The sequence below is a fragment of the Botrytis porri genome (genome assembly GCF_014898465.1).
Source record: "Botrytis porri strain MUCL 3234 chromosome Unknown BPOR_006, whole genome shotgun sequence".
In the NCBI taxonomy this organism is placed as follows: Eukaryota; Fungi; Ascomycota; class Leotiomycetes; order Helotiales; family Sclerotiniaceae; genus Botrytis; species Botrytis porri.
In genome coordinates this window covers 1735674-1751135 of record NW_024066080.1, presented here as the reverse complement: position 1 = coordinate 1751135, position 15462 = coordinate 1735674, and the positions used below count along the sequence as shown (strand labels likewise).

The 15462-nt window shown below is 44.3% G+C and overlaps 6 protein-coding genes across 6 annotated transcripts; 4 read left to right on the top strand and 2 right to left on the bottom strand.

Annotated features, from left to right (window-relative positions):
* Window positions 1-1004: 1004 nt before the first annotated feature.
* Window positions 1005-1824, top strand: EAF01_005037 (uncharacterized protein; the record flags this gene model as incomplete). Its single annotated transcript, XM_038913292.1, has 3 exons — window positions 1005-1068; window positions 1318-1617; window positions 1718-1824. The coding sequence occupies 3 exons, from the start codon at window positions 1005-1007 to the stop codon at window positions 1822-1824; spliced, it is 471 nt and encodes a 156-aa protein (XP_038771378.1).
* A 330-nt stretch (window positions 1825-2154) lies between these two features.
* Window positions 2155-4787, top strand: EAF01_005036 (uncharacterized protein; the record flags this gene model as incomplete). The annotated part of the gene is made up of 4 exons (XM_038913291.1): window positions 2155-2221; window positions 2339-3718; window positions 3770-4253; window positions 4340-4787. The coding sequence occupies 4 exons, from the start codon at window positions 2155-2157 to the stop codon at window positions 4785-4787; spliced, it is 2379 nt and encodes a 792-aa protein (XP_038771377.1).
* Window positions 4788-5500: 713 nt separating this feature from the next.
* Window positions 5501-7492, bottom strand: EAF01_005035 (uncharacterized protein; the record flags this gene model as incomplete). The annotated part of the gene is made up of 2 exons (XM_038913290.1): window positions 5501-7020; window positions 7075-7492. The coding sequence occupies 2 exons, from the start codon at window positions 7490-7492 to the stop codon at window positions 5501-5503; spliced, it is 1938 nt and encodes a 645-aa protein (XP_038771376.1).
* A 2720-nt stretch (window positions 7493-10212) lies between these two features.
* EAF01_005034 (uncharacterized protein) lies at window positions 10213-10901 on the top strand (the record flags this gene model as incomplete). Its single annotated transcript, XM_038913289.1, has 2 exons — window positions 10213-10434; window positions 10542-10901. 2 exons carry the CDS (start codon window positions 10213-10215, stop codon window positions 10899-10901), a joined length of 582 nt encoding a protein of 193 aa, XP_038771375.1.
* A 958-nt stretch (window positions 10902-11859) lies between these two features.
* On the top strand, window positions 11860-12766 carry EAF01_005033 (uncharacterized protein; the record flags this gene model as incomplete). Its single annotated transcript, XM_038913288.1, has 3 exons — window positions 11860-12193; window positions 12237-12606; window positions 12712-12766. The coding sequence occupies 3 exons, from the start codon at window positions 11860-11862 to the stop codon at window positions 12764-12766; spliced, it is 759 nt and encodes a 252-aa protein (XP_038771374.1).
* Window positions 12767-13171: 405 nt separating this feature from the next.
* On the bottom strand, window positions 13172-15263 carry EAF01_005032 (uncharacterized protein; the record flags this gene model as incomplete). The annotated part of the gene is made up of 4 exons (XM_038913287.1): window positions 13172-13703; window positions 13759-14525; window positions 14660-15091; window positions 15147-15263. 4 exons carry the CDS (start codon window positions 15261-15263, stop codon window positions 13172-13174), a joined length of 1848 nt encoding a protein of 615 aa, XP_038771373.1.
* Between the last annotated feature and the right edge of the window lie 199 nt (window positions 15264-15462).

Sequence of the window (15462 nt, the reverse complement as noted above, 5' to 3'; positions counted from 1 at the left end):
CTTGTCGTTCGATCGCAGATCGTGATTTAGGAGGTGTGTACTCCGTAGGTAGGTTTCCTAAGGATGTGGGGGTGGGGTCTAGAAATGCTAAAGCTCAAAACCTTAACATTCTTCGGGAAGCGGCGATCGTCACGTGAAATGTCCCCAAGCTCTTTAGCACTTTTTAGCAAGCACAATTCACGCGTTTGAGAGATATAAGTAGTTTTGTCCAAGCCCGACTAATCTTTTCCCTCATTGCGGAGGTAGGTTGAAGTTTGGGGTAATGAATGGGATTGGAATTTGGTTGATTGTGCGCGAAGGATTTATCGTTCAGGACTGCCCACGATTTGAGGAACAAGTATTGATCAGGATAATGATAGGAGCTTGAGATGGAGAGTCAAAGTTCGGGGATCGAGGACTACTCCTCTGATTTTATAATCGTTTCCCCCTTTAACTAACGCGATCAGACTCAGATAATGACTCGGGACTACACGGCAACGAGGCAGTGTTTTGAATGTTGAAATGAAGCTGCGCAGTGTAAAGGTCCCCACCAAACACACACTTGTCTGGATAACAATCCTTTCTACTTGCCAAGCCACTCTCATCAGGCAGCTCGAATTGAGTGAAACAAGTAGAGATTTTCATAGCAATGTGAAAGAACCGGGCTCATACTCTGTTCAATGCAATTAATCAACCAAGTCTTATGTAATTGAGAAGGGAGGTCAGTAAGGGAGTAATAAAGTACAATGAGTACAACATTCGGTAGTGGGGTTTAGAAACAACATCTGCCTAGATAATGGAGTTCAAAGACTGATGGTACCAGGGACCCATGCCGTGGCTGATAGATGTAGCTTTCGTTCCTTGATTTCGTGTTCCTGGATCGCAAGGGGCGAGAAGGTCGAGAAGGGGATATATGTACATGTATGGATATATTGCAGGCGGTCGAAGGTTTGCTTATTCATTGTACAATGCTCCTCTCCTTTCACTCGTATTTGCAGTACTCCTGAAATTCAACAGTTGATAAAATGGTTATGACCAACCTCGCATGGGGTCGAGGATGGCAGTTCTTCAGGTATAATTGTCGTACAGGTGAGACATCTGGTACTGTACTTCCAAATCTGGTATTATCAAATGCGGCTCCCCAGTGCCAAATGATGTACTTTCTTTCCTATCTCTCCTTTCTTTTCTTTTTTTCGGAAAAAGAAAAGGGTTGGAGGGGTCGGGGTTTGCGTGGTGGCATATTCAGGCGGCGACCTTCAATTAAGCCTTCTTCCAATGTTCTGGTCAAAAGCTTGGGAGTCTTTTCGTAAAGTTGTCGTGTACTAACTCCCTTCTAAGGAATTAGCTATCATAGAGATAGAGGTAAAGGAAGGCAAGTGATTTGGGGTAAACTTGGAGCTGTACGAAGGAGGCAGTCATCTTCTTCCGCCAGATCAAATCCAGGGTTTGTTTATATTCAGCCCATTCCTATTGCGAAGTTTTGTAGAGGATTACTTCAAATCTGGAGGGATCTCGGGATGATGAGGAGCGATATTGATAAGAAGAAATTTGATCAAGGCCAAGAGCAAGAACAAGAACAAGTCAGAGGGGATGATCCAAGAGATGATTATGGTATTGACGTTGCGAATGATACTCGTGGTGAGTCAAAATCCATTCATATAAATGAAGAGCCTTTCCCATTTTCATGAAATTGGGGACATTCGAGTGAAGATCCAGTCAGCCTTATACGATGTTATAGATATCAGGTATGGGTGCGCATTAGCTTATACTGTAACCATGACGGCACCACTCCACTACTACCTGGTTGACTTCGATACCACTTGTATACGGAATTATCTCCCATGACTTAGTCTGAGAGAATGTCTTGTGCAGGATAATTCTCATCTTCATCTATTTACTTGTACCTAATGGCACTTCATAACACTCTTTGAATCCAGTATAAATCTTTCAATTCACTTCGAGAATCCACCTTCACCTCTTTTCATCTTCTAGAATTGTATCCGACAAGGCTACCGTTTAAGCCTGTCTAGAGAATATCTTCCTGGGGCAAGTCCTTCACTTCCTAGAATGTTGATTCAATTCCCTCAATTCTCAATGCCTCTCGTCAACTCTCCCCAAACCTTTTCAATAATTTGAAGTTAGCTGATTGGATTATCTGATTATCAAGAGCACACGATGGATGCCTCAAACAAGGCGATCTACGTTGAGAAAGGTGTAGATGTGTCTTTTGGAATTGACAATGGTAAGAGTTTCCCTCTCATTATTTGGCAGCCGCCTCCGATCTAGGTGTCGAAATCCTGAAACTGTGCAGTCTTGCGTGTCAATAACGAGAGCATCTAGCTAATATTGTGATCAAAAGTCTCCTCTAGATACGCATCCAAGACCAGATCGACCTCGCCCGCCTTGTCAGATGCATCCTCGTGTACTCTGAGAGAAAGTTCACCAGAGCCAGAAACAGGGGCAAATCCCGTATCAACAGATTCCACGGTACTCGACGCCAATCCTTCTTTCAAATCTCTCTCCATATCACCCGAGACACCTGACACACCTGTGACACCAACCAAGAAACGACCCTTGGAGGAAAGTGAGCTATCTTTCACGAATTTGGAGATCTTTAATGCTTCCAAACGCCACAATGGAACTTCAGTCGCAGCATTTCGTAGTACATGTCACATGAATGCTAGACCTTTTCAGTCCCGCAACATCCCACAAGCTGCTTCGCTCAAACAGAGAATCCCACTAAATAGCCTTCGTACTCACCAACCCAATCACCAGACCGCAGACTCTCAGATTTCAGATCAGTCCAGAGCTGCTCGCGCTGATACCAATACCCTTCGCCAGGATTCAATTATCGCAGCCCCAAAGGAAATCATAAATCTTGACGAGGAAGATGACCTCCCCGCTTTTCAAACCCCTGCCGGAGTCGAAGTCATTGATCTAGACGAGTACGAGAAAGAAAATGAGCTCGAGGAAGATATCTTTGGCATTGAGCAACATGCTGAGCCCCAAAACAACTTCCAGCGTGCTTTTCTTGCCGATAGGAACCCTGAGATCGTACCTCCCAGTGTAGAAATTCCATCAGCAGCGTGGAAATCCAGTCTTCTCAGACCCGAGAAAACAGTAGAGCTGAAGAACGGAACCTTTCTAAAGATCAAAACAATCGTCAAGAATCTCGCAAGTGACGAAATTTCAATCAGAGGCTGGAAACTCGTACGTACACGAGATCCAATGCTTGGTGGCATTGTAGGAAAGAAGAGAAACGAACTTGCATTTATTCATGAGGTGGACAGGGACGACAAACGAGACGTATGGGAGCAATCTGTACACACGATTCGAGTCGATGAGGTTTTGAAGATCCGTCGCTTAATTTGTATGAATAGACTTCTGCCGGAATGTAGATACGATAAAGATGATATTCCTGTGGAGATTCAAAGTAAAGAAGAGAGTGAGATATTGAAATATATAGAGGAGGAGATGGTATTGGTGGCGAGAATTGTTTTTGTGGCTAGATATCCAAATGCAGAAGCGAGAGTAAGGAAAGGTGTACTTGTGGATAGACCACGAGAATCGGGAATTCTGAGATCTCTGCAGAAGAAAGAGTGTACCGAAGGTTATTTCATTGATCTGGATGAGAAAAAGAGGGGGTGGAGAGGAGAAACTATTTTGGGCGGCTCAGGAAACCTTGATAATGGGGGGAATGGATTCAGCTTTACTTCCCAATACACATACGGCGATGGATGTAAGTGCAAACTCCCTTATGGATGTAGCATCATCTAACAAGAGCATTTAGATTGCGGAGCAGGCGGTATGACCCGCGGCGCTGCATCCGCTGGTCTCAAAATTAAATGGGGCTTCGACTTCAATCCTCACGCAGGCGAGACCTGGCAAAAGAACTTCCCCTCCGCAAAATTCCACCTCTTACCCGTCAACGAATTCGCCGCTCTCCCCGATCCCCACAAGAAACTCTGGGTCGATATCCTCCACCTCTCTCCTCCATGTCAAGTTTTCTCGCCCATCCACACGTGTCCAGGACGTAATGATGAAATGAACTATGCGGCTCTCTTTGGCGTTATGGCTGCGATTGAAAAAGCGAGACCGAGAATCGTGACGCTGGAACAAACTTTTGGGATTTTGCATCCAAAACATAAAGATGCTTTTAATGGACTTATTGCCTGTTTTACGAATTTGGGGTTTGATGTTTCGTGGAAGGTGGTGAGGCTTCAGGGATATGGGACGCCGAGTCGAAGGTCGAGATTGATTATTCTTGCGTCTTGGTATGTTTCTTATTAATTCCTATCCCTTCATTGTCTTTTCTCGCTTTCCAATCCATCCAAAATATTAACCCTTACTCCCCCCAAAGTCCAGGAGAACCCCTCCCCCACATGCCCCAATACACCCACCACGACCCGCACCTCCTCCTCCCCTCTCAAACCCCCTACCTCACCCCCAACGACGTCCTCTCCACCATCCCCCGCAACGCCCCCAACCACGACCCCTCAAGCGAAAGACTTCATCGCACAACCTACACTCCCTGGAACGGCAACACCATCTGCCGCGCGATCCTCACCAGCGGGGCCGGCGTCGGTCTCCCGAACGGTACGCGCGGAATGACGAATCGAGAACTCGCTGCGCTGCAGGGATTTCCGCTCAACCATGTTTTCTATGGCTTCGAAATTAAGAAACAAGTGGGTAATGCGGTGCCGCCAATTTTTGGGAGGAGGCTGTTGGAGAGTGTGAGGAGACAGTTGGAGAGGAGGGATGGGTGGGTGAGGGGAGAGGGCATTGTGATTTGTTCTGATGAGGAATAGGAGGTTGGTATTTGGGATTTAAGAGAGCTGGGGATGGATCGGTGTGTTTTTTGCGTGGTGGGTTGGAAGTATATGGGTCTAGATAAAGGCTGGTGTGGTTAAAGTGGCAGAGACTCGCAAGTGTGTTTTTTCAGTTCAATTTTTATAATGGTAAAAGAGACTAGTTCGTTATATTTCAAAATCTTTTCGATTCGATCAGATGCAATCTAATCTCACAGCGTGAAACACTCGAGATATTTTATTTCAAAGAAAATTGCGAAGAAGCAGAATGCAATTCGATTATCCAAATCCATCCTTCCACCTCCCTCAACCAACCACCATCCAAATCGTCCCCTAAATCACTATACAGAACTTCTCCACCACCCAGTACCGATATTTCACTCAAATAATCACAATCTTGATTGTAAATGTCTGATGCGGTGTGCATGACTATGTATTAATGGGGTACCTGCACTAAATCCCTCTATCCGTATTTGCTTTCCAAAAACATCAGAATATCTCCTGCGAAGCAAGAAAATAAACTCTAACTTAAAACGATGAAATTCCGTGGTACTCCAATATTCCTTATTAATACACCTACCCTATAAGCCTCTGTTTGCATGCATGACCACATGCAAATCTTCCCACGTATCCCATTGAACCACACCCAAATAATGATATATATACCTCCATCTCAGCTCCACCCCCCCCCAGCCCTCAGATAAACAGACTCCCTAGAATCCCGCCTCATCAGCCTTCCCACTCGTATTTGCATTCCTACTCCCACTCGCCTCTGCGCCTCCCGAATTCCGAATCATGATTTCCTTCGGTTTACTCGGTTTCGCCCTCACCACATTCCGAATACTCGCTTCCCTCAACTCCGCATTACTAAGACCGCTCCTGGGTCTGGACGCACGGGATTCTCTCGCCGTATCACTACTTCTAGGTCTTTGAGCTCTGTTCTCATCATCCACTTCTTGTTCAGCGTCCATCGCATTCATAAAACTGCCCACTTCTTCCGGCACATTCGAAAGAACAGTTTTGAGGTCCCGATCGAGAGTAGTCGTTGGAGAATCTTTGAGTGATAGATTTTCCGGTTTCCTATTCGCAGAAACCTTTCCCTTCCAACTTCCCAATCCCAAAACTTTCCAAGCTTTCCCAAGAGAGAATTTCAATTCGCCATCATCTCCGGCATCTAGTTCGACGAGGGGACTAGATGATGATGCGCTGACATCGCTGGCATTGCTCCAGTTTCTTCCATGCTGGCTTGGTCGACGGATTGGACTTACATCATGACCATGACGCAAATTCTGGTTTCTGAAATCGGGAAGTTCAGATTGTTGGTGTGGGGGAATGTCGAAGTAGGATTGTGGTTGTTGAAGAGGAGGGGTAGATTCTACAGAGGGATTGCGACGGCCCGACGATGTCTGGGAATAAGCGGAGTCCGAGGTGGCTACTGGACAGTATCCACGACCTTGGGTTTGGGCGCGGTTACCAGGATAAGCGTGCGGGGAAAAGGGGGAGTATGGGTTAAAGGAAGGTGGCGTTACGACTTCAGGGCCGTCATGTCGGTCAGACGAGAATCGTTCGGTCGTTGGTTGAGAGTAATTTCGGACGCTACGTGACGCTTCTGAACTGGTCATTTGCAGGGGATCGGTCGATATTGAACTCATATCGGATGGTGATGGGTATGAAGGACGATATCTATGTGACCGAGGAACGTTAGATCCACTGCGTGATTTTGCTTCCTTGAAAGCCTTTGTGGCCTTCTTTAGGCGCCTTAAGATACAGAAAGCGGCGATCAGAATTACGAGTAAAATGAACGCTGCGCCACCAATGATGCCGCCAATTTCTGGTTTAGTAAGACCGCTACTTGTTGGTGTACTCCCATTCGTTGCTTCGACTTTTGCTATTGCGGTAGCCGTAGGTGTGAGTTTGGGGACGGCCGAAGCTTTTGATGTATTTACCGGGACTGATGGTGACGCCGGAGTGGAGGCTGTAACTAATGTGGATGTAATAGTCTGTGTGTGCGAATTGCTATCTGTCGTGGTCAAGGTCTCGGTCAATGTGAAAGTCGTTACTGCTGTGGAATAACAGTCGCTCAACCCACAGCCCATACCATTCTTACAACAACCGTAGTTTAATGAAGACGGACATAGATATGAATTCAATCCACAAGTTTGGCTATTAGAAACACCGGGAGAAGCGCTACATCCGTCAATTGCGCATGAGTAGCCAGTTGGACAACAACCACCTGTTTTTGTATCAGATAATTTGCGATATAGTTTGGCATGTGATAAGAACTTACCTCCAGAATCAATTCCACAAGCTGTGTATCCTGACACTCCACAGGCCGAAGCAGGAGCTGCGCTGGTGAGATAACAACTACTAGTACCACAAGATCTGTTGTTTGGACAGCATCCTCCATTCATCGATTTAGGGCATAATTGATAATCACTCGGACATTCTGATGCATCCCGTTTTCGCCCTTGAATTGCCTCGTGTATTTTATCCCAATAATTCGAGCCCAACTTTCTCTTTACTATGCCTGGGTAAGATAATTTCGGAAACGCCGTCGTCATTGTGACTTGGGTTGTGGTGGTTGCCGAGCAGGATTCTCCATCGCAAACTTTATCAGCGGGGTAGCGATGCCCGTCCTTACTGTTTGAACATCGTTGAATGCCCTCGGGGAATTGATTGCCGTCTTTACTTATTTGATTTGCCATTGTTTCGAAGTACGTTTTTCGACTTTGCTAATGCGAATTGTTCGTCTTGTTGGATACTATCCTCCAGATGCTTCTTGAATATTCCCTATCGCGAGCGTAATTGTGCAACGCAAGCATCTAACGTCTGCCGATCTTTTTGTCCAAAGGACTTGAATGCTGTGAGACCTGAGACTGCAGCATGCAAGTTGGTATCGGCCCGCAAGGTTTGCACTTTCGAACAGCGGGGTCGGCACTAAAATGTCATGAAGCCTGATTGTATCAACGAAAGAAGGGCTTCGACATTCAGATCAAGCAGTATAATGAGTGAACGATCTCGATTTCCCATGCTGTAATCCCAGTAGAACAGAAATAAGGTTATATATCGCAATGGGTGTCGATTACAAATCTCACGTCAAAAATTTTACGTTCGATAAAACGTGATGCAGGAACATAAATCAACAATATCTGAATGAGAAAAATAAGAAAATGGGAAAAAATCAAAAGACCGACAAGATTCCTACTGAGAAACGCATTTAGTCACAGATGGGCATTTGGAACAGTGAGAAGATTGTCCCGCTGAGGCTCCATGGCACTTATCTCAGCCTCCAAAGTTTCCATTTCGGGTTTGATGACAAGCATAGGCTGATGATTGGTAGTAGCCCTGTCTAATTGGGTGTTTCTGCCATACAGTATTGGGTGTCGAGACAGTTCCAACAAATCGGAGTGACTAGGGGCGGAAGAAATCGAAGATGAGGAGAAGATACATTGATGCAATTAGCCAGTAGAAGTGAAGGTGGTGTTGATCGTGTATGCAGGACTTCCCATAAGAAAGGGCTCAGGAAATTGTCATCGGACGTGGCTGGTGGTGTGGCCCGGAAAAGAGCAGCAGTACATGTAAGATATGTACGTACACTGTCATGTTGGCCAGAACCCCGCGAAGGAAGGGAAGCTGAGATAAGGATGACTGCGATATGAATGTAACACCAAAGAATTTCCCCACTCTGCACTCGCGTTGTTTAAATGCAAAAATAGAAAGAGACAGACAGGAATTTGGTTCTCGTTGAACTATATAATTGACAAGCACGAACTGCACACTGAAAATGCCTGTCGCACCAACTTGGCTGCCAGCATAGACTCTCCAATGGGCAATCACGACCGAAGCTGTCGCTTGTCAGCTGCAAGTATCTATGCAATGCTTCAGATACGAATTTTCATTTTTCGACATCTCCATTGGTGGAAATGAATGTTCTTCATGTGAAACAGCGGCGTAGGTCCAGAAATGGTCGCTGTTCAGCCCCCAAATCAATACATGACAGAGCTGGCTGCATCACAATATGCATTCAATGGGTTAGCACATATTGAGATTAGTCATTCCATTGACAAAGGACCTGGTGGACCAGGTAGCTCTATCGCACAGATCATACCTGATAAGTAGATAATTGCTCTCTACGTTATTCAACACTATTTATTATTGATAATTTATACAGAAGATCGCACAAAGAACCTAAGCACCATTCGTGTTCCAGTACGAAATGAAGATATCGACCAAATGCCACACGATGTTTGGTATGGATCAAAAGAATGATCAGAGAGAGATGAAGGCAGCCACCACTCATCCTGCCTTATGAATAGCATTTTCCGAATTCATACTACATCCACAGTTGATTTGAACAATGATATGTTTGAGGAATTGATTTCAAATCCAATACGAGCGAGTGCTGGCTCTTTCCAGTTGCTGTATGGTTGGAGTGATGTGAGGGGCATCATACCTGGTCAATCTTGGAGCTTTGATACATCAAGTCTGGTCACTTTTCGTCTGCTCACTGCTCAATTGCAGTATATAGAAGTCTGGGTCGCTATGCGTGACTAATTAAGATGGGAAGTCGCGAAATGTGAAGTATTTCCTTGCTTCTGTCTTTCTTCGCAATGAAGCTTCTTTCCGGGACCACCAAGACTCGTTTCGAATAGTTTGGCAACAACCCCCCGTCGATAAGTTCGTTCACTCCTCAACCGTACTTTCCCAATTTGTCGGGGCTCATTCGGTCACTAAAAGAGTCACATTGCATATTTACTTGCAAGCGCCCTCAGTTCGCAAGAGCGCAAACGATCTTGCCGTGTTGTGATCTTACAAAAATGCGTTGATGTGCCTGCACACCTGGAGAAATGTCTTTGGTCATAGCCTAGTCGGTTAGATCAAAATGAAGTTGTGAAATGCACATCTGAAGGGCTTTCTTCTGTATCCGACGCTTTAGAACTTCTGTTCTTGGAGCGGGATCGGCTAGAACCAGGAAGTGAGGTGTTTCAAGTATTCACAAATCGAAATCAGAGACTATCCAATATACTTGAAATACATAGTACGCGCCTACTCTCTTAATTTTTTTCTTCACAATCTGAGATAACTATTTGGGAAGTCATTGCAGAGAGACAAACACAGTAAGTTGGGAGGTCTGTTTGGTGAATTGTTCTTTTTTCTAAGCTCGGTATTATTGTTTGGTTCCAGAATATCAATGAAACAGAAGGTGCGAATCAAGAGTCGCCGATCCTTATTGTTGTTGTTACAATGATTGGGGGTTCAGGAAGTTGCGTGGGAGAAAAGGTCGCGTAAATGAGTATAAAGGTCCATAATTCATCTTTCATCTTCGTTCTCAACCATACAACTCATACATTACAACATTCATACACAAGTCAGATTCCAATATTCAATTGTAAAACATTGCATCCCAACTATTACTATTAAAACAATGGTCCAAATCAAACAACACATTATCAGTGCGCTTGCACCTATTGCTGCATTGTTTTCTTCCTCTCCTAATCCAATTCAATCTGCGCCATTCACGCTGTCTGTTCTTTCTGATAACAAGTATTTAAATGGCTCTAATATACACGGTTGTCACACTGGAGCTGCTCGAACCGCACTTTGTGTTTTCCCCAAGTGTCGTGCTCGTCATGGGGAAATCTCTCCGGTATGTTGTCAATGCTTGTGATCAAATTGCACATTCTATTCATCCCAGTGTCTGGATTTAGATCAATTCCTAAATTCATATGAGTGTGTACTAACACGAATGTTCAGACTACCTTTCACTTCAACGTCTCCGCTCCCCGCGTCGCCAATGAGCCCTCAGGATCCCTAGTCTACAACTTGCCATATAATACGGATATGGTTCTTTCGCAATCGGCAACAATGGAGTTTAATCGCTACTCGCACGATTTTGCCCATCCTTTGTTTGCACATCCTGGCGACACGGAAGGTATCTTTGCCTTCCACCACGATCGCTTGCACCTCAAAGGCCATAGTGAGCAGCGATGGTACATCTGTGGTGGATATTCTCCTTTCTCCACCAATACTTATCCCATTCTGGTTTGGTATCGCGGAGTTGGAAATCCATATGTAGAATGTATCAAGGTGGAGATTCAGAGGACATTTGTTTAATTCCTGGGGGTCGAAGAAGAACAATGGAGCAGTGAGCTATAGGCTATAGGGAAGCTGAGGTTTTGACAAGAATCACTTCGTTTAATTTGAGGAGGAATGTTCATGTGTGTCAACAGCATTTGGGGACATTATTATCCCAGAGACGGTTTCACTCTTGGGCAAGCGTTAATTCTGGAAATATCAGTTTTCAAATGAGCTCTATTACCTTAAGTGTTATTTCCCTTGATTATCTTCATTGATTCTCTCGAACGGAGATTTGTGAATGATGACTGCTGCAGCTTCGGCTGTCGTATCGTGGTAGACTTGTTGCGTAATTTTCCTTTCCATCTGATCGCCAGAAGTCCAAGATTTATGCCAGAGCTCTCGGATTCGCATCTCCTTAATGACGTTTATTCTGTGATTTTATGACTCTTTCAGAATTTATCGAGTAGAAGCCGGCTCCAATAAATTGCATAGATGTATTGCTGTCTCGGCTAGGGTCGAGATTTGGCCCCTATCACGCATTCCTGAGCATGCCAAGCCCCCAGAATTTCCCTGAAGCGAATACACTATATTTTGATCCATTTACTACTGTACTGGTGCATTGTTACATTACACTCCCATCAATGGATATGCGGAAGCCCTCTTGCCGTGGGGGCTCGTGGGCTGTACGGGGAGATTTTCCAAATTTAACTTGGCTGACTCAGCTGATGAGCTGAGTATTCATATATCTTAAAGCTGGAAAATTCGACCGTGTCGCCAAGCCACAAGTTGAAGCCTATTATTTTTGAAATGTGGGATCAAAGTCAGGCAGGGCCCAAGAGTCTGAAAGTGTTTCAAATTATGCTGCTAAGATTCTGTGTTCAGCGGTCCTCTTATTATGAACCTCATCTCAATGAGGTGGAGACATGATTCCTCTCATTGATTGAAGGCAGTCGTTAGTTGATTCAATAACTTGTCAGTTTATTCGGGTCAAAACATGTATCTGAAATCAATGCAACTACTACCTGGTACAAATATTCATCAGAGGTGTCAGTCTGGATTTTATTGTGTCAAGAATGCATTCGTTAAAGATGAGTCATTGCATGTGCAATATTCTGATGATCTCGCCCGCTTCACTCAAACTTTGTTCGATATTAACTTTCATAGCGGCAAGAACAAATACTACAAGCCTTTCGCGACAAGAACGACGACTCTCATAATACTGCTAGTAGCCAAATTACTACTCATCATATTGCTCGAATATTCCTGTCATGTGATTCCACAACACTCCGGGTTTAGATCTATTACTGAAGAACTTGTCAATATTACTCGTTCGCAGTTGAATGAGAGAGATGTGAATATACATCCAAATAGGGGCTGAAGAAGCCAGTCTTTCCAATGAGACAAGCCCATCTACTTCGGTGGGATTTGCAGCATCTCCTTCAGCTACAACTTCAACTCCAACGATTTCATCTGGAAAGTCTACCACTCATACAGTTTCTTTGACGGGTGCCGGATCTCCAGATTTGAATTACAAGGCCACAACAACTATATCGGTGCTAACTTTGTCTCGTGCTTCGCATTTTACTCCTGGTACAGCCACTTCCACAAGTTTTAATGCTTCGTATCTGACTCCAATTACAGATAAATCTACTCCCATAGATTCAATTGCTCGAGATAAGACATATTTGTCTCCAGGAACAGGCATCACACGTATAACTGACTCCAGGCTCTACCAACCCATGTATGTTTTCATGATTTCTTGTTGTGAAAAACTCGAAGTGTGTGAAACCCAAATTTCCATCTCCCCTTGATGACGAGTTAATTTAGTTCCAACAAAAGCATTCAGCACAAGTGCACCTGGGATGATTATTTCAGGTAAGCCTGAAGGTTTGGGGTTATAGCAGTCACAGTATGAAGCGGAGGATAGATTGATGGTTGTGATGGCCATGAAACGGGTTCTGGCAGTTCTCCGCTAGTTAAGTGCGGGAAGTATCATATTCATTTACCCGTATCGCTGAATTGCGACGATCATGACGGATGAGAGCATACGTAGAGACGATTTGGATACGATCAACCGTGACAGTTTTGACATGATTTCGTTGTAATAATAACCTGTTGCTAGTACTAGATGTAAAAAGTAAGAGGGAATTAGGAATAACAATCTTGATGCCTTAGCTCTCAATTGACCAAAACTCCTAAAAGTTTAAAGATACATGTATATTAACTTAAAACTATAAACAATAGGACAAATACATACAAATTACACAGGACAATTATCCAAGTATAACTTCCTCCTCCGGTTCCTTTCATGCAAATGAAGCATTATCGTACAATGCGCGAACCCCAGTCTCCTCTTCCAATTCATCCCACAAAGCCCACTTACTACTTGGGTAGGTCGGTTCATTTTTCCAAGCCCGATCAAGTATTAGCCAGTGCGTATGCTCTGGTAGTTCACCTTCGAACTTCGCCCAGCTAGCGGTGTCGGTATCTAGCAGTTCTTGAGCTAGCTCGACATCCCACGTGGCGCCCATTTGCTCATCAGTCTGGCCATCGTATTCTCCCACTCTACCATTATATGAAATGGCTTTCGCTACTTTTCTGATAAGCTCACTAGGCCAATCTGTCGCGTCGCCTTTGTTGAGAACATACGCCGAGAGTCGGGCAGACAGCTCATCAGCGAGATCGTCTTCCTGCATGAGCAGCCACGTCTTTCCCGGCTGTCTGTCCTTGTTGTCCTTGTAAAATTGAAGCTTAGCTTCAGTGAGTAGTCTTTCACGAAGATTCTCCTCCTCCGTGAGTTCAGAGTGTTCTACAACCTCTTTCTCCTTCGAAAAGAAACTAAAGCGTTACATCAGTATTGAACTACAATGTAAAGTGATAAACAGATACTCACTACCATAGTTCCAGACCGGCAGGTGAATGCATTGGACCATCGACATGAAAACTTTCAAGCTTGAGTCGTTCTCTCAGGGCCTTAAAAAAACTTTGAAATGAACCTCGACATAAATAAATATGACTCAATGTCAGATGTCGCAGAGAAGAGGCGTGCCTGAGGAGAAAAGCGGTCAAATCTTTCTCGCACAATGTCATGTTATCGACTCGTAAGCGAGTCAACGAAGGCCAGGTAAAGTCCCCCAGGACCTTTCTAAGGGGCACATAGTCGTAAATATTGTAATCGCAGTACCCGCCTGCAAGCAATCCCAGATGTAAAGTCTCCAAATTTGGCGCCATTTGCGCCGCCTTCCACAGTCCAGTCCAAAACCTCTTGCTCATTCGAAATCCGCGTACTGGTTGTTGCATTCCGTCACATAACAGCTCTAGACTCTCAAGATCACGGAAAGGCTTGAGAGTATTTTCAAGCTGATTCAAAGTCTGTGTGAAAAATGCGGTAGGAGCGGAATCGTGGACGAAACGACGGACTTTTACCTTGGAATTGTGTGCAGCTATCATAACTGTCTCCAATTCCCTTGATTTCCAGAGGCCTCCGTAAGCTTTAGGAAGAGTGACTTTCGCCCACGCGCGGGTCAAGGCTTCAGACTTGAAATCGGGAATGCTAGTCGAGAAGCGAATACAAGTGGCATTCTTTAAATCCTTAAATGCCTTGGTCATCCTTTCAAGGTCATAATAGTTTTGAGCTGCCTTGTTCCATGATTTATACCACTGTATACAAGGATGGTTAGTGAACGGATCAATTTTAGAATCATTAGTGTCGCTAAACTCAAGACAGGGATGAGAGGGGAACGATGGCAAGCGAACATTGCAAAGCGTAAGTAAGAAGAACTCTGGTAACTGACAACAAGGTATTCGGATAGGATTTCCCAGATATCGATGGGCTCTTTTCCAAGAAAGTGTTCCACATTTCTGCCTTCAGCATCCCATGTGAAGGCGTCTCTGTATTCCTTATGTAGAACACGATACATGCCTTTTATAGGCACAAATCCCTTCTCGAATCTGATCTCCTGGACATTTTTCAATGTTCTCGGATGTTCTCGAGAGATTTTTTCCAACCTTTCAAGATCTAGTCTATTGGTCTGGAATACGAAAGTTTGGATGAGGTGTTCAGAACCAAGAACTGCATATCGGTTGGAGCTCAACCTGAAATTCTTGACATCCTTGGTCTTTAGATAGCTGAGTGTTTGAAGCCAGATCTCGGTAGGTATTGTGCTAGCATAGTTATTACTGGCTGATAAAGTTGTTGTATCACTATTTTTAGCCGCCATATGTTCCTACATGAGGGTTAGCATTTTATCAGGTACTCAGAAGTGAAGTCAGCTCTCAAACCACCTTTGACTTGTTTTGCGGTTGTCTCTCTGATATCCCTGATTCTGTTTTGGTTAAGTCATTTAATTCCATCATAGAATCCTCGAGCTCGATTGGGATTTTCATGGACATCGACATTATTCCGAATTTTGGTGAGTTCTTTTCTGCGTGATAAGTGCTTGGTTATTTCTTGAACTTGGAATAGAAAAAATCCTCGAATTTATATCTCGTGCAAATCATAAAAGAAAGCTATAGTAGTTCATAAGCCAGTCAAGAACTAGTGATATTAGTTCACAATTAAGTATAGATCGGCAAAGTTTTCACCTTTCATTGTGTT